The sequence below is a fragment of the Pempheris klunzingeri genome, chromosome 8 (assembly GCF_042242105.1).
Source record: "Pempheris klunzingeri isolate RE-2024b chromosome 8, fPemKlu1.hap1, whole genome shotgun sequence".
Lineage (NCBI taxonomy): Eukaryota > Metazoa > Chordata > Actinopteri > Acropomatiformes > Pempheridae > Pempheris > Pempheris klunzingeri.
The window spans coordinates 16041328-16062964 of NC_092019.1; the positions used below are offsets into that span (position 1 = coordinate 16041328).

The 21637-nt window shown below is 42.1% G+C and overlaps 4 protein-coding genes across 4 annotated transcripts in view; 1 reads left to right on the forward strand and 3 right to left on the reverse strand.

The window, feature by feature from the left end:
* atp8b2 (ATPase phospholipid transporting 8B2) overlaps positions 1-2015 on the reverse strand; it is a 23226-nt gene extending 21211 nt beyond the window's left edge. Inside the window, exon 1 of the mRNA XM_070835166.1 lies at positions 1930-2015. The gene's annotated coding sequence lies outside the window, so the exon portion shown is untranslated. The remainder of the gene's footprint in view (positions 1-1929) is intronic.
* A 2683-nt stretch (positions 2016-4698) lies between these two features.
* On the reverse strand, positions 4699-8361 carry aqp10a (aquaporin 10a). Its single transcript, XM_070835197.1, has 6 exons — positions 8154-8361; positions 7015-7141; positions 6496-6633; positions 6192-6310; positions 5862-6079; positions 4699-4961 (listed from the first exon to the last, which is right to left on the reverse strand). The coding sequence occupies exons 1-6, from the start codon at positions 8235-8237 to the stop codon at positions 4754-4756; spliced, it is 894 nt and encodes a 297-aa protein (XP_070691298.1). The 5' UTR covers positions 8238-8361; the 3' UTR covers positions 4699-4753.
* A 1066-nt stretch (positions 8362-9427) lies between these two features.
* Positions 9428-16997, reverse strand: LOC139205092 (serine-rich adhesin for platelets). Its single transcript, XM_070835196.1, has 7 exons — positions 16948-16997; positions 11817-14828; positions 11529-11724; positions 11279-11377; positions 10945-11194; positions 10717-10833; positions 9428-10003 (listed from the first exon to the last, which is right to left on the reverse strand). Exons 2-7 carry the CDS (start codon positions 14441-14443, stop codon positions 9840-9842), a joined length of 3453 nt encoding a protein of 1150 aa, XP_070691297.1. The 5' UTR covers positions 14444-14828; positions 16948-16997; the 3' UTR covers positions 9428-9839.
* An 841-nt stretch (positions 16998-17838) lies between these two features.
* Positions 17839-21520, forward strand: c8h1orf43 (chromosome 8 C1orf43 homolog). Its single transcript, XM_070835235.1, has 7 exons — positions 17839-18009; positions 19134-19235; positions 19323-19431; positions 19604-19657; positions 19744-19910; positions 20248-20306; positions 20418-21520. The coding sequence occupies exons 1-7, from the start codon at positions 17950-17952 to the stop codon at positions 20644-20646; spliced, it is 780 nt and encodes a 259-aa protein (XP_070691336.1). The 5' UTR covers positions 17839-17949; the 3' UTR covers positions 20647-21520.
* The last annotated feature ends 117 nt before the right edge of the window (positions 21521-21637 follow it).

Consider the following 21637-nt stretch of genomic DNA (forward strand, 5'->3'; position numbering starts at 1 on the left):
TTGGGCCAGATCTACTGTCAGTCTCCTCCTACAGTGGACTGAAAGTGTAATGGAGCGGTATTTTTCCTCCTTTATTCTCTTCTCTTCTCTTCTCTTCTCTTCTCTTCTCTTCTCACTTTCCTCTCTTCGTGTGCCTCCCATCATTCCATTTATGCTGACCTGTTAGTATTACACACCTCACTGCTCTCACTCACTGTGTTTTATCTCAGCGAAGTAACGATGCAGAGAGGCAGAAAGATGAGAGGTGAGGTTGCACAGGCGAGGCGTTCTACATCTTTGTCTCGGGTTTGTAGTGCACACTAGAAGGTGCAAACAGTATGGCAGACAGGGGCTCGAGGCAGCAAGCCTCCAATCAATACTCCTGAGAAAGAGCCACTCTGCCTCTCTCCATGTGATTTGGGCCGATCAGCTTTCAGCTCCAGTTTCCAGCATCGTCTCTTGCCATGTTATACACTCCTCTCCTTCATTGCATGCTCTATACTCATTTTCTACACTGTACGCTGCCTCTTCATCAGTCCAATCTAATAGAGACTGCAGGCTGAGGATGAGAGCTGTTTGCCATGTTCTCTCACCTCTCTCCTGTCCTCGGTCTTTAAGTTGTCACATCCCTCCCTCCCTCTCCCTCTCCATCTGTGGCTGGCATCTTGTATAACCCTATAGACTTGCAGTGCTCTTATGAAATAAAGCTGGAAACACGGGCCGGGGGGGGCACACTGAGTATCTGGCTGAAGTTTTAGAGGATTTGGAGCAGCAAAAAGCTTTAATGAAACATGTGGCCATAAACATTAGCTCCAAATTCAGTACCGCACATCTCAGACATTATACTAACTGTGTAGTGTTAATGTGCACAGATAAAAGCTAACATACCACAGAATACCTCTTACACAGTTAGGTCATTGTGTAATTTGACGGCTCATTCATAGATAGACTATATAACCTTTAGGCAGCCTTAAGGTGGTCTTTCATTGTGATATATGCATGACCACGTTTCTATCTTAAGGAAGCCAACCGACAAACAACAGACTCTAACAAAGTCTAACAAACTCTAACAAAGTTACACCACTGTGCACTTGGCCTGCTCTGAGCGCAGGTTGTGTATTTCTTGAGGAGTAATCAAATTACTTGGGTTTTAATCTCCTCTGATATGTTACCATAATAGATACTAATATAGTTTCTTGTGGTATCTGCATGACATCTTATTGAAATGAACTACAGGTTTGCTGTAAGTTACTATAGTTTCTTTCATAATGAAGCAGAACAACAGAAGACAAAGGTAAGTCATCATGTAATTGGCCTGCCGGGAAGGCAGCTTCTACTGTACTTCTGGAGAAGGAATTAAATTTATGGACAGACAACATCCTGCTCCTGCGGTCGTTACTTTCCTCTGAAACTACATTGATAGAGATGAAGTATTTGTGGTATTCGGTGACGTCCTGTTATAATAATTATAGCTCATTTACTTTCATAAGGAAGCACAGGGCAACAAACTGAACCAAAAAAGACTAGAATAACTAAACTTTAAACTGAAATGCTGCAGGCAGGTTGGACATTTCTTAAGGAGACATTGAACTGGACACACTAAAGTCCTTATATTCCATTAGAAGAGATGCTGTGATGTCTGGGTTACCTACACTGGCACGACCAACTTTCACTTTGAGTTTGGGGGAAATATTACGACTAATGCCAGTCTACAGTAACTTTTTCACTACCGCTTTGGGAGGTTAAAAATCCCCGTGACAAAGAACTGAACTACTGTATGAACTGAGTAGATCTGAGTAGTCTGGTGCAGTCATAAGAGCTGAACACTTCACAATGAAAACCGAGACACACATCGATACATTTAGCTGATAAAGTGGGACAAGCACAGCAAACTGGCCATGCATGATGGTGGCGGCCAACCACCGCTGCAGCAGCTCAGGAAACACAGACCTACCTTTTCCAGTCGGCGTTATAAACGTGTGTCTGGTGGAGACATCCTCGCCGTCGCGCTGGCCGAGGTCATGATGAGGTTTCTGGCACGACTTGGACGCTGGCCCGAGACGGGAAACGGTCACTGAGGTGGGAGAGTGATGCAGAGGATCAGCGGATGAGCGTGCCGAGGTGAGAGAGGGTATGGCTTCGGCCAGGGGAGAGGAGGGGGGAGGAGGAGGAGGAGGAGGGGCTGCACCTTCATCACCTCCTTTTGAGCCTCCTGCACTGAGGACCTGTTCACTGAGCATCTGACTCATGGCTCTGCATCAGTGGTGTTTTTGCTTTTTGGATGAACAAGCCCACTGTTTGGAAGCACAGCTGTTGTGTTATGATGAAATGTTTTTAACACTTTGTCTATTTAACCCATGGACTTTAAAAACATGAACATGTCATACCGCTATCTACTGCTCTGACAGCATCATCTGCTCCAACATCTGTTCACTGCTCAAGGTCGCAACATCTGCATTATGGCCAACAAAATGCAAACAGTACTGCAACATGCCAATGGGAAACTACACTGCAACTATTGACTCAACAGTGTAAATATAAACATGCTGAAAACTGCAAAAAAGAAGAAAAGAAGGACAATAAACGCAACAACATTGTCATCCCCTATGTTTCAGGCATATCAGAGAAACTTGTGAGGATCTTCCTCACAGTAGGAAGCATGACATCCCTGTACATTTTAAACCAGGCAACACCCTGAGACAGAAGCTGGTCCACCCCAAGGACAAAACCCCGACATAAACAGAGCAACATGGTGCATGCAGTGCAATGCAGTGAGGGATGCCCAGACCTGTACATTGGAGAAACCAAACAACCGCTCCACAAGCACTTGGCCCAACACAGGAGAGCCAACTCCTCAGGTCAGGACTCAGCAGTCCATCTGCATTTAAAGGCCAAAGGGCACTCCTTTGAGAACAGCAATGTGCAGGTTTTGGCCCGGGAAGACAAATGGTTTGAAAGAGGAGTCAAAGAAGCCATCTTTGTCAAACTGGAGCGACCTTCGCTAAACAGAGGAGGTGGCCTATGACACCATCTGTCATCCACTTACAATGCTGTCCTGAGCACCCTCCCCAGACAGCTCAACACCCACTCACACCATGACTCATATGACTTAACGACTCATGACAACTGGGTAACGACCCACACAGGACCCACCTAGGGCCTAACGACTTGAACAGTGTTTATATGCCTGACCTCCCTACCAGTCAGTTAGAACTGAAGAAGCCTCTTGGATGAGAGGCGAAACGTCTTCAAGTACCTTCAACAAGTCCAGTTGACTTTTTGCTCAACTCCTAAGGAATAACTATGACCTGGATGACTGAGAATCTTCACAGACATGCTGTATTTGTATTGTGATAATTTCTCCAAATTCTGCAAATTGGAGTGTTGGTTGGGCAAAACCAGCAATATCAATATGTAATTTAGCACGTCTGAGAAACTGTGATCAATAATAACAATAATCATTACTTGCAGCATTAGTTAACAAACTATATACAGATACAGTCAAATTGTTACTGTGGACTGAACATATGGGGTTATGGTACACATTGCAAGACAGCAGGCATAAAAGCAGGAATAAATGTTACCCTATATTTACAAGTTATTAACAACTATATAAGGTGCAAGGTAATAATATTTGTTTACATGTACATGTAGGTCTTGATGGAGGGATATATAGAGGGGTAGATGATGACCTATAGACGACTGACAACTTTTTAAGGTGATGACCAAAATGTAGCCGATGCCACCTTAAGGAAAACATACACTGACGCTTCTCTGAGCCGTCCTGTGTTTCCCCCTCAGGAAGTGTGTTGTACTTTTCTTCTGTTAAAGCCATTTTTGAAATGGAAACTGCACCACCCAGTGGTCAATGAACGTCCCTGCAGGATAAAATGACATGTTTTTTATTTTACCCTCATAAACTATCACCAAAATAAGGCCAAAGAAATGGCCTTATTAGATAATTAGATTATACACATGTGTTATTGTTATTTCCTCAGGCTGCTCCTTTTACAACATCTCGTCTTTCATTTCTTTAAAATGGCCCTATTTCTCTGTTTGTCTTAATACAGCGGTGAAGTTTTAAGACCAACCTAAAACTAACTTAACTTAACTTAACTTAAGAAGTTTCAGTTCATGTGTCCCTTAAGGTGATTTTTTTTTAAAGATAAGATTTGTAAGATAAGATTAACAGCAACATTTTGGTCATCACTTTAAAAAGTTGTCAATCATCTTCAATTAATCATCACCCGTATATCTGCCCTTCTATCTATACATCTATATGTAATCAAATATTATTAATTTGTGTGATAATGTTAATTAGTTTTGATAACAACTGACACTTTTATGTGTGTATGTTCTAAGTTGAATTAATAAAACTGCGACAGTGACATTTATGCTTCATTTTTCAGGGTAAAGTTTTATTAATACAGCTTAACAATTCATAAACACAACTCAGTAATATAATTTACCAAGAATAATATTCAGAGAATCAATATTCAGAGAATATATACATCAATGTAAACAGCATTTTCATACAATCAGTATGTCTTTCAGCTCCCTCCACCTCTACAGGTTTTGTATAGATGCTCACTATAGATTGTACATTAAAGAAAAAAGAAATTCCTATAGGTATTTCTCCGAACAAAGATCACAATATGTGTGTGTGTCCTAACTGTGGCTAAGCTCAGATATTTGTTTCAAATATTTGAACTGTCTGTATTGGTTATAAAGGAAGTAGCCTTGTCATGTGGGACATATTTAATTACAGTAACACTTACAAATATGCAGTCTTTTCAACTTCATTTTCCCACGAGGTGTCGGGCTGTTTGATTTTGTCACTGATGGTGTAAAGACTAGAGAGGTTCTCAGGGGGGTCCGGGTCAGGCAGGTGCCAGTGGATGAAGATCAAATACATGAAAGTACCTGAAATAGCTCCAATAAGTGGGGCCACCAGGGGCACCCAGAACCAGTAGTTGTAACACCTGGAGAGGAGACAGCCAGATTAACATCAGAGAGGAATTCAGATGAAACTTTGTTTATTAGCCAAGTGTATATTCTGCAATGCAATGCAATTTAAAGCTGCATTACTCATTCTTTTTATATTGACTTCTATTGTGATGTCCCCACAGAAAATTATTACCCAATGTTTTAGTTTTATGACCCAGTTCATAGATCTAAAGCAGCTATTTTGAGCATACAGGCTCAGATGAACCCAATGTAAACTACCTGTCCATCACCAAACAAAGTTACAGGACAAATTACTGACTTGCTGTCAAAGAAATGTGAACATCTAGTGGGCAGCTATTCTTGCAGTTGGCTAAAGGGCCAGTAAATATTGGTCTTGCAGCTGTCAGGTGGCCAGAAACACAACTCCAGTTGTGTTTCAGCTATTTTTCTCCTTATTTGTTAGTCATAACAGCTTGATGAGGCCATGTTACGTCACATAAACGGCTGTGTGTTAGTGGGCAATAATCTATCAATGCAGCTTTAAATAAATTAGACCAAGTACAAAGAGTATCTAACAGCTGTGGAACCTCAGAAAAGCCATAGCATTATGAGATCATACACACAAATCAGGTCCAACATCATCATGTTGGAACAAACATCAGGCCATAATCATCATAATCTTTTGTAACTAGCTGACACTTCATGTTCCTTTGACCCTGCAGAAAACAGCTCCAGCTTCTGATAACCTCTGACATGTATGATTTTCTGAGGTCAAAGACCTGTACGAAAGTAAGAAACTTTTCAAATGCCATAGATAAATTGTGTGGCTTCATCAATGAGGCCTTAAAATGTTTGAAGAAAAGATATTTGTATGTGTTAGTTGTATGTGTTAAGTGCAGTGCATGTGTGCTGTACATGTAAGATAAGATACTTACGTGAAGACCTCAGTGCCCCAGCCTGCGGACAGTGTAAAGAGGCGTGGCCCCAGGTCCCGAGCAGGATTTATTGCAGCGCCACAGTTCGCAGACATTGACATGGAGATCCCCAGGACGATAACTGCCACTATAGCAGGGATCAGCTCTGAGGGAGCGGGGGTATTCCTCTTTTCATCCAAACACAGGATGCACAACATCAGCATGCCGGTGCCCACTACCTAATAAAATGTATAAATAAAGTGGAGGAATGTAAGTATGGAATAAATATAGTTCAGTGGAGGAACAGCTGTTAAAATGCTGATTAAAAGTTACACGTATCCTCCCACTGACCTGATCAAGGAAACTTCTGCCCAAAGTAACGTACTGTGATGGATATGTGGCAAATATAGACGCTGTCTCATTTGGGCCGTATACAGTCAATACTCCTCCACTAAAATCCATTATAGCATCTAAAGCAGAAAGAGAGGAAACAACAAAACAAAAGGATTTGCAAATGTGTGCAAAAATAAAAGTGTAGTCTCCAGAAGATGTTCCTTGTTATATTTTTTCCACTCATTCATTCAGGCCTTTTCTTGATTTAGTCACCCACACGTATGTAAAGAAATAAAGTGTTTGAGGTGCCAGACAGACTAACCATAGTAGACCAGGTAGACAAGCCCTGATGCCATGTAAGCCCCCAGCAGCTGGGAGAGGCAGTAGGGCACCAGCCTTCCCCAAGGCACCTGCTCCAACACACAGAAACTCAGAGTCACCGCCGGGTTAAGATGAGCACCTACAGAGAAAAATAAAAGATGGAGCGAGGGGAAGACAGGAAGGAGGAGATAGGAAATGAATTTGTGTGAGAGACTGGGAGGTAATGAAATCTCTGATTATTTGTGGCCAAATAAGAGAAGCTTTATTCTGATAGATATCAGTTAGAGTGAGGGCCTTGAAGAGCTGGACGTGGCCTCTTTGCTCAGAGCACCAGCTATAAGTGAAATAAATCTGAGTGCTCACATCAGTGAATGACTGCTGTAATGTGAGGCAGCAAACGGAGTACTGCTGTGGTGTTGTAAGCACGTTAATCCGTCAAGGATGCCAGATAAGAGTGTGATATATCGAGTTAAAAGATCATAACATGGGAAGAATTAGTGCCCATTTTAGTGTTTCTTACCTGTGATGCCCTTTGTGAGGTACATAGCTGACATCACGCCCACAGAGAAGGCCATGTTGACTGACAGGAACTGGCCTTTGGTCTCTCTGCTTGTCTTTACCTGCGCTGCAGCAGAGCAGCCAAAGAGCTTCACAGCAGATAAAGAGGACAGAGAGAGTAAATGAGACGACATGAAACCTCAGGAGAAATATAGTAAACGGCTGGAGAACAAGAGACAATCCTTCCATGGCCAAAAATACAGACAGCAAAGCTTACTTTTATACACGTGTGTGTACATATTTAAATTGCTCTCTTGTGATTGATTAATTATTTATGGTTCAAAGAAACATATCAATGATCACAGACAAATGTAGCCATCAAAACGTAATTAATTCCATCCCCTCATGAACTTAGACTTTATAGACATCTTATCTAAGCAGCCATATAACCATCTACCTGTGAATCCCACAGCTGAGAGGACTACCAGAAAACACACACATGTATTCAATGCATTTATCTCATGCATTAATCTGTTTACCAGCAATAAGATTTTCTCTGATAAAACTTTATGGGCAGTAAATGAATAGCTGACATTGCAGGTCAAGGTAACATTAAAGTGAATTATTATATGATGATAATTAATTTGAATGCCAAGTCAACTAAAGTTTTGGCACAATAGTGCCATTAGTTTCATTCAGAGTCCAAAACACAGGCAATATTTGCATTTTGTTTTACATATGTTACTATTTTCCTCATATTATTATTGCACAGTTTATGATATATTTTTATGATTCTTGACTTTTGTACTATTTATAGTTTCCTTTTCTTTTCTACTATGACATTTATTATGCACAATAATATTGTATTTGAAAACCTATTTGGTAATAAGCCTAAAACTGATTCTGATGATAACAACAGGAGTATATATGATAAGCCCCATGCCCATTTTAATACAGCTTTGATACATTTCTAATTTAATTTAAAAAATTAACAATTTAGTTTAAAACAATTTATTCAATTCATTGCTTATTTTTTTGTATGCTTTTACTTTTGCTTTTTTGCTTTTTTAAAATTTTTGAAGGGATTCAAAGAAACTCCAAATGCTCTGAAAACAACAGCCAACTAAACAAAAGCCAACTCAAAGTCTTAGTGTCACCTACCAGCAAGACAAAAGTCCCCAAGAACTCCGCCATGCACTCTCGCACCAGGGCATTCCTCACTCTCAGAACTTGTAGCTTCAACATTACTGGAGTTAAATCCCTCTTCTCATCTCACACTGAACTCTGTCTCTATTGTCAGACAGACCAGCTGTTGGGCCGTCTGTCCGTCTGCTTGTCTAGGAGCTGATGTGCTGGTGTCAGTGTAGGAGCTGTCGGTGTTGATGCCAAAAAAAAAAGCATCCGAGGACACATGCACTGTATCCCACCTCTCCTCTTGTGTGCCTCCTCTTTCTTAAGCTGCTCAAACACCATTACATATTTATTGGGTTGTCACACCTTGTGATTGGCTGGTGCAGAGAGCGTAATATGCCTCAGCTATTAGAATATATGAAAAGAGGCCATAAACAGCCATATCAGAGGGCAATAAACCACAGAATACTGTACATATATATATATATATATATATATATATATATACAGCAGAAACCAGTCACAGATGTTGAAACTGAATAAATCAGAATACACTCTATTACTGAGTTACAAACTCCAAAACTTTGAACGTCATGAATGTTAAATCACTGGTGCCTATGTTGATAAAACTTTGTGTATAGAGTCTATAACGGTAGCCTAATGCAGCCTGGCTTCAACCTGTAGGCTCTGTTAATCAAATTCATATCAAATACAAATTCTATTGTCACTGGTGTGGTGTAAGAGTTGTCAGTGAGCGATAGGTATTGTAGTTGATATGGAAGCCCCTCTCACTGAACTCTGGACTCTTAATGGATTATGTAATCCAAATAATTGCTGTGTGGGAGTAAAGAACCATGTTACTGCTGATAATTTCAATCATCAATCAGTTGAGATATAAAGCACACCAAGAGTGACACCACATCCTCACTGGGGAAAATGCTTTGATTTCTGTCACTTTAACTGCTTCATCTGAAAACAGAATGGTGGGAGATGTTTTGAGTTTGGGAGGAATTTGAGTAAAAGTGAAGTGATGACTTTCTCTTCACAACAGAAACCTTGACTTGATGCGTAGAGACTATAAAAAGCTACATCTACATCTTATCTTATCACATCTACTGTTCACTGTTTGGTAATGTGTAAAAGAACAGATACCTTTACCCTGCTGCAGAGTTTTCTGTCTTTCTCTGCAAACTGATAAAAAGATAATATCATGTCACACAATTGCCCTCTGCTGGACATAAGAATAAAAAGCATCTCTTTAAGTTAGAATTTATTAAAAACCAATATAAACTTTAAATGCAGTTAGATATTCACAATATACTACATGTGTTTCATTTACAGGTGCTATATTTCTATCTTTTAAATTACCAATCTGTTACAAAGGTTGGTTGACTTGATACAAATATGAGCCATCAGTGCACTTTAATCGTGGCCAGTATAGAAATATGCAAAGCTTTGAGGTAGGCATAATCCTGCAGATAAAGAGAAGAAAAATACACACTTTTGACAGGGTCTCCAAGATTATATTCCTTTAGGGCTTTGTTGCAATGACTATAAAAACTATCTGGCATTAGGCTCAAAAAGCTCACTTAATTCAATTAATTCTTGTGTCATGTCAAGCCACTGCAGGCAATACTGTCTCTCATTGATGGCTTTTAGTTTGTTGTCCGTCATTAGTTCCTGAACTTTACTGTGCACAAAGCACCTCGATAATCCTCATGTTTCCAGACGTTTGAGAGGACGAAGTAGCACCACGTCCACGGGCCCAGGGGGCAATCTCCTGATCAAAGTCCAGGCCTCCAGGCGTCTCATCCCCACCATGCTCACACCCTCTATCTCTATGACCTCATCACCGGGACGTACTTTGTCAACAGGACCACCTGAAGAGGAAAGGGGGGAAAGGGAAAATTCAATAAATGGTTTTAATGAACATATCAACCCGAAGTGGTCATAATGAAAAGGTAGTGCAGTATGTGTGCTCAAATATAGTGAATAAATATAGAATCTTGATTCTTATAGGGTTGGCCAAAGTTATATTTTTTTGTCAAACTTACATGAACAAAACTGGTGTTTTTCTCCTTTCTGCCTACTTAAAAACAATACCTGGACCACCACAGCCAGGTAAAAAAGCTTTACGGCAATTATTTTATTTAACAAGACAGAGAAACATGGTGCAAGTTATACTGTATATGGACACCAGTCCTCATATTTTTGTGGGTCTGGGACCTTTTTATGATTTGCAGCATCAAATGGTGATATTTCATCTGTCAATTGTCAATTATGTCAGTTATATGTTGTTTGTTTTAACATGACTGTGATCATGTGTACAAAGTGGCATCCATAAATATGTTTTTCTGCGTCAGGTGTGGAAGAGCTTGACTGGCCTTTGGTAACCGAGGCCTCATCACCAAATGTTCATGTCTGACCTCACTAATGCTCTTGTGTCTGAATGGGACCAAATCCCTGCAGCCAGGTTTCAAAATATGGTAGAAACATTTCTCAAACAGTGGAAGTGTCAAGGCTGTCATACTAACACTCAAAGAATCTCTACATTTCTCTGTGATGATCTGAAATACTGAGCTTCAGTTCTCACCCTGGAAGATCTTCTGTACAGTGAGTGGTCTGTCCTCCAGACTGGAGCCTACACCTCCCTCCAAGCTGAACCCCAGATCCCTGCTGTTTTTCTCCAGACGCACACGCACACGCTCACCTGAGAGAGCCGCAAAAGCAGAAAAAAAAAGTTACAGCATCTCATTTTAAACTGTTGTAGATTTAAGACTAACGTAGCCTGTTTGCAGAACTCTTGAGTGTGACATCTCACCTGTCTCAGTGAACTGAGTCTGTGTTGGTCCTTGATTATTTGTGTGTGCTCCCCGCTTACAGACACCGCCACTCCCTCCCCTCCTCAGGACCACCACCCCCATCTCCCGAGTCTTGGCTCTCCTGAGGACCCTCAAAGCCTCCCAGTGGGCGTAGCCACACAGTGCTGTGCCATTGATTGACAAGACCTGGTCCCCTTCCTTTATGGAGCCTTCCTGAGCTGCAACACCTGAGTGAAACACCTTGTGAACCTGAGAGGAAGACAGAGAGATATATAAAGAGGCAGAGAACAATCGATTTGACTATTTCACAGGAGAAAGCTGGTATTTCCTCACAGTGACTGCTTTGTTCTGGTCCACGCCTCCTGCCACACTGAAGCCCAGTCCCACTCCCACTTCCTTATGGAGAACCACCACCTGCACGTCATCATAGTCCTGCACAGAGTGACGGTACAGAGAGTGAGGAAGAAGATGCAGTTGTGATTTTTAATTACATCAAGGGGAGAGGAAAATTGTTGGTTCAACACCACAACTTCAAAGCCATAGAAAAGAATTAAAAAAGTTACTGATGCTCAGTTGTTTGTACCTGCAGCTTGCTGTCCCCCAGGCTCCTGACATCTTCCAGCAGCCTGTCGAGCTCCTCACTGGGCAGCACAGACACACAGGACAGGACCGAAATGTCTGAGCTCAGTGAGGCAGACCGCCGACCAGTAGATTGACACTCATCACTGTCATTCTCTGAGTCAAAGTCAGCTCCGGCAAAGTTACACAGGTCTGACAGACTACAGGGAGCAAAGCCAAGAGTTTGGAGGGTGAAAAACTGACCAGTTGTTGGAAGGGAAACCAGAAATCTGATGATATAAACTGTACCCACCTAACACAGAAGCTCCTGCGATCTGACTGGCTCATGTTACTGGTAACAGTCACAGAGGATTCTCCAGAGTCTGAATCATAGTTTGAATCCTCATCCTTCTGTGTGCTTTCATCATCATCACCATAATCATCTTCGTTGTCATCCCAAACCTTAGTCTTTGCGTTCGAGCCAGCTACCCAGGCATCCAGATCCAACACCCCTCTCTTCCCATTTGGAAGAAAGGCTGCGTTGACCTCGGGAGAGATGAGATCGGTGAGGTTGCTGTGGGACGAAATGGCCAAGGGACAAGGGAGAGGTGGGGAATCTCCTTCCCTGGTTTCAGCTGCTTGTGTGAGGACAGAAGTGGATTCATTTTTACTGTCTGCAATGGGAGGGGTGTTTTCACGTTGTTGGATAGGTGAAAGAAAGGGTGAGTGGTTTGGAGTGTTTGTTGGAGTTTTGTCTTCATCACTAATAGGCGAAGTAACACAAGAGAGTGTGGTGCCATTGGAGTTGGACAGCAGCGAAGGTGGTGCTCTCTTACTCGCTGCCTCAGGGCTTGAGACTTTGGAGAAATCTGTCTCATCTATGTAAAACTTTCTTTGAGCCCCTGCATCTAGTGGGATTTGCAGTGAACTTTTGAGTCGGGAATATTCACCGAAATCTTCACTACGATTGTCACCAATATCTGTTTCTTTTCCTTCATTTTCAACCAAATCCTTCCCTTCTCTCTCTTTCCCCCTTAATCTTAGTCCAACCTGGTCCACTGATAAAGACCTTTCTGACCCGAGCTTCCTCCCTGCCCCTGTCACTTTCTCCTCTGTTTTATAACCTGCCTCCCCTCCCTCTTTCAATTCCTCCCACTTGTCTTTCAATCCACCTATCGCTTTTGCTGACCCACTCTTTTTCACTCCAACATGATCCCTGCTGAGCGGTGTTGGCACAGAATTGGACCGTCTGGGCATCAGGATTTGTCCCGTAGCCAAACTCTGGGCTCTCTGTGTCAGAGCCTCGAACTGATTGATCTTATTTCTCACACTGGCTGCTGAGTGGACCTCTGGGTATTTCTTTCTCTCTATTGTTTTCAATATGATTTTCTGTGGGTTTGACTCAAACACGTCTTCATCAGTGCTGCTAGTCTTCCTCTCATTTTTTTTTTTTGGTCCATCATCTGCCTCTTTATCCTGCTCCTTTAGCCCACCAGTTCTTTCTCCCAGTGTCCCATTAGTCTTGCCTTTTCCTTCTCCATGGCTCCCTCGGCCCTCATCCTTACTTCCACTTACTCTTCTCTCTTTCAGTCCAATCGAATCCCTCAAAGGAACTGATCTCTCCTCCTCTGAGAAAGTGTTTGACTGTTGGGGTGAAGTAATTCCCCCTGCAGCCCTTGCAGATCTTATCTGAGCTGCTACAGTGTACCTGCTCCTCACTCTATCCAGCGATCTTGTGCCAATTTCTTCTATCCCTCTACCCGAGTTGACTCCCCCTTCCTCTGAATACTGGCCCAGGATCTGTCCTTGCCACTGTTCCTCTGAAAATCTCTCCCTGGTCTTGCTTGTCTCTGAAGAAAGTGAAGCCTCAGAACCTGATGCATCTTTTTGTGTCCAGGTAAATGATTTCCTGCTTTGCATTGGACTGAGGCTGCTATTCTCTCCGGAGGAGAATCGCCTGGGGAAGGTTCCCCCTGCTGACCTTTCATATGACCTCTGTTGTGGTGAAATCAGGGAGTCTGTTGTAGTTCCTTTGTGGTGGGACATCACAGGAGTAGAGAAGTCCCTAATTTTGCTGCAATCCTCTGTTTTACCAAAACCAGTTGACTCGTAGAGTTTCTCTATCCGCTCCTGGATGCTCTGACCTCCTTTGGGCACCAATGAAGCAGCTCTTTCTCTGACTCCAGAGCCACATCCAGACTGGGACCTCAACCTGGAGGGGAGAGAATTACCCCTGCTGGCCCTATCCAAAGTCTGACTACCAAGAGTCACAGAGCTCCTCTCTGGAGCAATATTACTTGTACCTACAGAGTTATAGGCCTGTATTGACGACATCACCCTTCCCCTCACACCATCAACTCCTGTTCTTCTTTCCTCCAAGACTGCAGGCTGTTTACTGATGTCTGCTCCATTTTTGGTTGACAACACAGACATGTCAGTCCTTTTGCTTCGATCAGGGCTTCTTTCTCCTGTTCTCCAATCTAAACTCTTACTTCTAGCTGGCAGGTTGTATCTCCTCCACTCCGTCCTGCCCCGGCTTTCAAATGCAAGGTTTTCACCTCTGTCAGTGCCAAACTCTGCGACTGTTTTGTCACCTGTGCCATTCTGGTCCAGCTTGGTTGACATTTTATGGCTAGATGCTTCTTTCTCCTCACACTGATCTTTGACACTGGTGCGACTCCCAGTCTTGGCTTGATAAGTCACTGGGTGATTGTCCTCCTTCTTTGACCCATTTGTGCCGGTGAGCGTCACGAATTTCTCTCTATCTCTGACCTCCTCAGCACTTTCCCTCTCCTCCTCTAAAAAAGCTCTGGGTTTCCTTACACCTGGCCTGCGAGTGAGACTGTAAAAGGGAGAGTTTGCTGAGCGGACAGTGAAGCGTGCTCCTGTCGTCTGCTTGGTGTACTCACTCACTGGAGTCGGGAGCAAAGACAAGTCCATTGTCTTAGAGTAAACAAAGTTAATGATCTCCTGTCAAGTGCCAAATCCAAAAGAGAAAGCGAGAGAGTGAACTTGATATTTAAGAGATTCCAAGCATCTGTCCTTTAGACTGCACCCTGGAAACAATTTGTCTGAACGCTTCAGTTTTCAGTGTGTAAAAAGCAGGGAGGCAAAAAAAGGCACAATTACAGTTCTCATATTAGTTTCTTGCATGTGCCAAATCTGGCATCAAAAAGCTTGATATTTCAGCAATGCTCCTGATGATTCTCAGTTTTATGGCCAAGCAGAGATGACTTCTCAGGGCTCCTCTGCTTCTCCGTCTTGTCGTTCTGTCCCTTGCAGTTTTCAGTTCCCCAGCATGACTTCAGCGAACAGCTCCCATTGCCTGCCAAGCATAAAAATGTACAAATTTCCATCCTCAGAACGGATTGGGCTGGAATGTTGTGATATGTGGATTGTGGTCGCTCTGGCTCCTCGAAATGGTCAAACAGAATCACAGAGTGGTTGAGGACAGTGAACACAACATGTTACAGAGAAGCATGAAGTGGACAGTGAATGGAGAAGATATGAAAGTGATAAGAAGAAGAAAAAACAGAATAAAAGATAGATCATGAGAGCCAGAGAACCAAAACATGACAGTATACTCACTCCAATCCCCTGTCTGTTACATCATTTTGCAACAAGTCCCTGCCCTCCTGACATTCCCCTCATACTGACTCAATGAGCCCATTCACAGAACAGTAGGACTCAGATAATGCTCTCGGTTGTACACACATGTCCTAACTGCTGTTTACACAAGCAACATACTCACGGGTACCTGTCAGCATCAGCTAAACCTGGACCAAAAACTGGAATAACTCACCAAACAGCAATCCACTGAGCATAAACAATGCATTAAAATGGCACTCGTACTGTTCTCTGAGTCAGTTCACTGAGTCAGAGAAAGACAACAACTGACTGAAACCTGGATTCAGGTGAAATGATCAAATAAGATGGACAAAGATGAGGACAAAGTCACTTTGATTTACATACACCCAGCTGTGAGAAAGATACCATTACTGATGGACAATGGCTCATCGGGGATGCCATACACAACAGGCATCGTTAGTGAGCCAGTGAAACCTCCTTTGATCATTAATCAAGTCAGAATTCAGGTCCAATCATCTCTATTGACAATAAATATAAATACTGTTCGCTGTTGATTTACTGGACAAGTATCACAGGACAGGGGAATGAGATAAGACCTGCCTGTACAATTATATGAAGCATTTTATGAAGTCTGCGTTACAGCATGTCATTTTGGGAGACAGTCTCTATGGTGCTTTCCAATGCAAGTGAGTCTGAGTGTCAGTTTACAGAAACACCTGTTCTGCTAGGTCACAAAGCCTCCCATCTGGTAACCTGGGAGACACTGCACAGTTTACTTCTAAGTCTGACTGAGCAGCAAGAAAGACACAAAAATGCACACATTTACTTGCACACAATCAAAAATTTGCTAAGAAATTGCATCATGTATGCACCTTACCTTCTCTAAGACTGACTTCTGTGCTTGTCCCAGACCACTTGTTTGACACAGCTTCATAATGAAAGCAGCTCTGTGTAATGACGTCTGCTCCTAACTCCTCTCTCTCTGTCTTCTTGCCTTTCCATCAGCTTTGCATGATGGACTGTGTACAGTGACGCAAACCTGCCACACTGGTTTATCCTCTTGTCCTCTCTCTCTCTCTCTTTCTCTCTCTGTCTTTCTCTCTCCTCCCCCTCCCATTGTTATTTTCTCCTTCTTTTCCTCTTCTCACAGGGTAGCATTCCTGACTACAGTTCAATGTGTCACTCACTAAATGGCTCAACAGGGAGGGAGCGCACAGACACAGACACACATGCGTACACACATATGCGTACACACATGCGTACACACACGCCTTACAGAAACTTCAAACTCCATCTCACATCAGCATTTCATAGCTCAAGGGAGAGAGATACAGTTCAGATAATTGCTTGAAACAGAACAAGAATGACATTTCCCATCACAGGCTTATAATATCACCCCACCTAAGGCAAACCTGAGTCTAACCATCTGGGCTGAGCAGGTATCAAAATACATAATAACAGAGTGCCTTTAATTGGGACCCAGAGACCACAAAGAGCTCATGTGGACTCATAAAAACCAGCAGGGATAAATATTGTTAAAAGTACACCTCTAGTATGACATTTGTCCAACAAAACAGAGCTCCACACGCTCACTTGTTGAGGATCTGTAGGACTGTAATGTCCCAAAAGGAGGAGAGGGAGAAAAGTATGTGACATTGCTGTGAGGTTTTATCCACACAAAGAAAGAAAGAAGAAGAAGAATTAGAAGAAGTATTGTTTATGGGAAAACTGGATTCTGTAGAGTGGGGAGGTGAACAAACAGCCATTAAATCACAGATGTACAAGAAGCAAACAGACTAGAAAACAGAAATAGATATATAACGTAAAAGCAAAAAAACACCATAAACTGTACTTACAGTTTCGACTTGCACAAACACGCGCTGCTGTTTTTTTGCATGCACCTGCTTCTGTCTTCTGTTGATACAGAGGAAGCTGTGGTTACTGCGTAAGCACTCTGCAACGTTAAATAAAGGATGTCTCAATGCCTCTCTGTCCCTGTCAAAGTAAGAACAGACTGTGTCAGATATATTGATTCACAGCAAAGTATTAGGACCCTAATGCTCCAATCATTGGCTGAATAGATCCAGTGATTGGCTGGCAGGTTGCATGGTCCTCTCAGGACAGAGATAAGTCTGTGAGTAGGGGTAAATAGCTCCAGTACGACTCCACAGACACCCACCCTTGTTCCTGACAGAAGAATGGCACTCAGTGTCTCTGCATGATGGATGCAAATCACTGTCTTGCTCACACAGACACAGTGGGTCTTTAAATTCATTTTTCAGAGTGTAGGACTCCAGCAGCCACGTGATACAACACAGGAGCTTTGAGAAAGGGGAGTTTATGGTCACAGTTGGTAAAAATAGTTTACAGGCAATTCAGTGCAAAAATTAAGCGCAGGAGTGTGAAAGTTGGGAAATGGAGCGATTTAATGGTGTGTATCTTTTTGTTGAGGTGAATGTTGGAGGTGGAGACGACAGGATCATCTGCTCATCATCCTCATTTTCTGCCAGTTTAGCGTTTGTTCACCACTGGTGTTGGTTTCAGTATTTGTTGGGTGAAGTCTCCTTGGACAGCAGATGGCATAGGAGGCCCGAGGAGCGTCAGACCCGACGTCACCCCTGCTTACACAGGTCACGTGACTAACGCGGAAGTCAACAAACCAGGCAGCGAGATGTAACAAACAGCAGCAATTTAGTTTACCTTCCCATTTTCTGTCTTTCGTTCGTCGTTAGCCTCATGTGTTTTGAAAACAGCCACTTTAATGAAACCGTATGTCTCTCAGAGGCCGACTGTTGGGCGCACGTTGAGCCGTCGTTTAGCTAGTTTAGTTTAAAAACTACAAAACGCAGAGTTTGAAGATGAGTGATTCCCTCCTGTCAAGCATTAACGTGGTGCTTGTGATGGCCTACGGAAGTCTGGTGAGTGGTTTCACGGTGTAACCTGCATATTATATTATATTATATTATACTGTGTACTCATAGTGACATCAGTCACAGTAAAAGCTGTGCGACTGTCAAATGAATTGAGGGAGACTCCAAACAGTGTTTTGCTTTGTCTTAATTTTCAAAACATTTTCTTTAGGCAGAACCAGACCCACATTGACACAATAGATTAATCACTGTCCTTGGATACAAAGTGCAAAACAGTATATCCTATGCTCAGTCATTACAATACACACATCGGTGTTGGTGATTAAAGTCATAGACTCCCTGATCACATCAGTGCAACAGTGAAGGGTTTGAAAACATTTCTCATTTTTTTAACACCATAACTTCTTGACTACAACAGCTGCTGATCACTTCGCCACCACAATTATACATTTATTTCCTTCAGATTTCAATCAAAACCTTTAATCATTATTATTATTATTATTATTATTAGTAGTAGTAGTAGTAGTATTGAGAACAAGTGAGTAAAATATGTAGTTTATGCCGTGCTGTGATGATCACAAACACAAAAGTTGGGGTTGATGACACAGAAATAGAAAAAGGAGGTGCAGTTAGTTTACAAAAATAATCCTTACTCTTCATTATTTCTAAATCTAATCTCTGTGTCATTTGCAATTTTTTATGTGTTACACAGGAGACTATTAACTTTTAGCTGAAGAAGTTTTAATGTGATTTTGATGTTATTCAGATTTCGGGGAGGATTCACTGCTGAGAGTGTCTTTCTCTTGTTTTAGAGTTTCTCTTGTGTCCATTAAACATCCCAGAATAAATAAAGGTAACATTTCTGGGTTTCAGGTCTGAACAAACAAACTTAAGCACTACGGTACAGTACTGTAAGCTGATAATAATCTTTTTAAAGTTCCAAATTCATAATAAGACTTTGAACTATGTTTAAACATTTTTAAAAGGGAAAGCCAACAACATGTTTGCAAGCAACTAAACATGCAATTGTATTTTATATTTAATCATTTATTGTGCATTGTTTCCTTATTTGGGTCTGTCCATTATCCACTGGCATCCTGTTCACTATGATTATGAAAAGCTTTAAAAAAAACTTAAAACTGAGGGGAAGCTAACTCTTGACTTTCCTCTAGGTGTTTGTTTTGCTGTTCATCTTTGTCAAAAGACAAATTATGCGCTTTGCCATGAAGTCTCGGAGGGGACCACATGTTCCCCTTGGCCACAATGCGCCAAAGGTAACACACTCACCATAATCGACCACAAGTGTGACGCTGTGCAGTTATTTGCTGATTAACTTTTGTGTGATTAACTTTGTGCTGTAGGAGCTGAGACAACAAATTGAAGCCAAACTGTGCCAGGTCCAGAAAATCCACTTTGAGCCTCGTCTGCTGTCCCCAGATGATGATCGGCTAAAGCACAGGGAGCAGTCTGGTTAGAGGGGAACACACACACACACACACACACACACACACACACACACACACACACACACACACACACACACAGTCCTGAAACTCTCTACGTGAGTAGTTTTTATCCAGTGTATTTAAGAATCTGTCTGTGTGTGTGTGTGTGTGTGTGTGTGTGTGTGTGTGTGTTGCAGGTTCCCTTGACTACCTGTACAGGATGAGAGCACTGGATGCCATCAGAGACACTGGTAAGCTGATCTTAATCAGAGTTCGGTTTTGTTGTTATGACAGACAATGCATCCGTTACTTAACCATCTGTACTTTCTGTCAATAGATCTCCCTTTCCGTGAGCTGGGTGGTTCGTCCACTGCTGTGACAGGTAAAAGACTTCGGACATGGCTCCTACAGCTACGAAACTCCCAATGCATGTTCAAAGACAGCCTGCGCTCCCTCATCGACACAGTGCTGGATGGGTACAACAAAGCACGACATGGGGCAGAGGTCAGTGTCTCTGTGTGCATTCATTAAATACATCATGACATTATAGTCAAATAGTGAATTTTTTTTTTTTGCTACACAGTCACTTGTCTGAATTCATGACAAGAAAACATGGATTAAAAAATCATATGCATTTGTTTAATTTTAAAGGGTATTATTTAAACAAAACAGATCTAACAGTGCCTTTTAGTTCAGTACCTGCTCACTTACATTGATTGTAATTAGCATGATTTTCCTTTTTACCATATTGTCCATCCTACTGTGTACTGTATGTTGTGATTGCATGAAAAACTGACAGATGCACTGATGTCTTGCTCTTGGTTCCTGTTTTTGTGTGCAGGCTTTTGGTGAGGCAGAATTTCTGAAATACCAGGAAGCTCTAACTGAACTGGCCTCTGCGTGAGTAGACATAGCCTTTCCTCACAGTGACCCTTTACAGCTTTCCTTTTTTGTTAATCCCAATGCGGAATGTTAATTATGCACCGGGAACAATCTGTTTTTCTCTCTCAGTGTCAAGTCTCACAGCAGCAGCAGCAACAGCAGCACTCCGAGCCAGTACCACCAGTCTGCAGCCAAAGACCTCACCAGCACCACGGAGCCTGCAAGCTCCTCCTCCTCCTCCCCCACCCAAACCACCTACCTCACATCTACAATGCAGCAGCGCAGCAAACGGCCCAGACACTTCCTGGAGCTGAAGAACTTCAAAGACAACTACAACACTCTGGACAGTACACTCTGAAAATCTGTAATGGCTGTCCAAAACAAAAAGATCAAGTACAAGGTAGTGCTGCCGGTGATTAAAGTGCCTATGGGTCACTGTCGCCAGATAGTTTAGGGTGAAGTGATAAAAATACTGCCTTCATATACTAATACTATTGCCTGGTTTACAGTAAAGTTCATGTCAGACTACTGGCACAGAGCTCTTTACCTAAGTGTAGCTTATGCATATATCCTGTATTAATGCATGTCTGAGTGGTATGTTTGGGTCGATGATATATAATACAGAAATGACTACTTTAAGTGACTATAATAGGTAGGGTTGATTTGACCAAAACAAAACCAGATCTATGGGCTATGCAATAGCATAAGACAATCACTATTTATGTAAAGGACTATGCCAACTTGTTACAATTAACCAACTGTATTTAAACATGCTAATGGTTAAGAAAACCAGTGTTAATGATTACCTCACATTGAGAAAACGCACTGTTTATGTCACACACGTGAACATCCATGTTTGTCTCTGCCTTTCTTTTGCTGCAGCGAATGTGACAGCCTGTTTTTTGAGCCTTAAACATTTTGTTTTACAGAAGCCATACTTGATTTAATGCATTTTGATGATTAAGTGCTCTTTTGATTTAATCAGCTCTCTCGGTGCAATGTGATTTAACAGTATGTCAGTGTATTAATGCATCCTGAATGTGAGGTCTTACACCAGGGGAAGTCTCTTTCTCGAATTAGGTCTTTTTTAGAGGTAGACTGGCCCCTGGATGTCTGAGCTGTGTGTTTAATTTGGTATTCAGGGAGTTATTGTCATGCCTGAATGGCTTTATTTTCTGTGGTGCCTATTGTATAACTTGCCATCCAAATAAAACAATGATATACAGTTAAAATGTTGTACAGTGTTCTTGAATATGCTCAGCACAGTGTAGGAATTTCTAGTGTGTATTGTGTCCAGCAGAGGGCGCTCCCTTCATAGTAATCAACTTAAATTCTTAGTATGTAGCTTG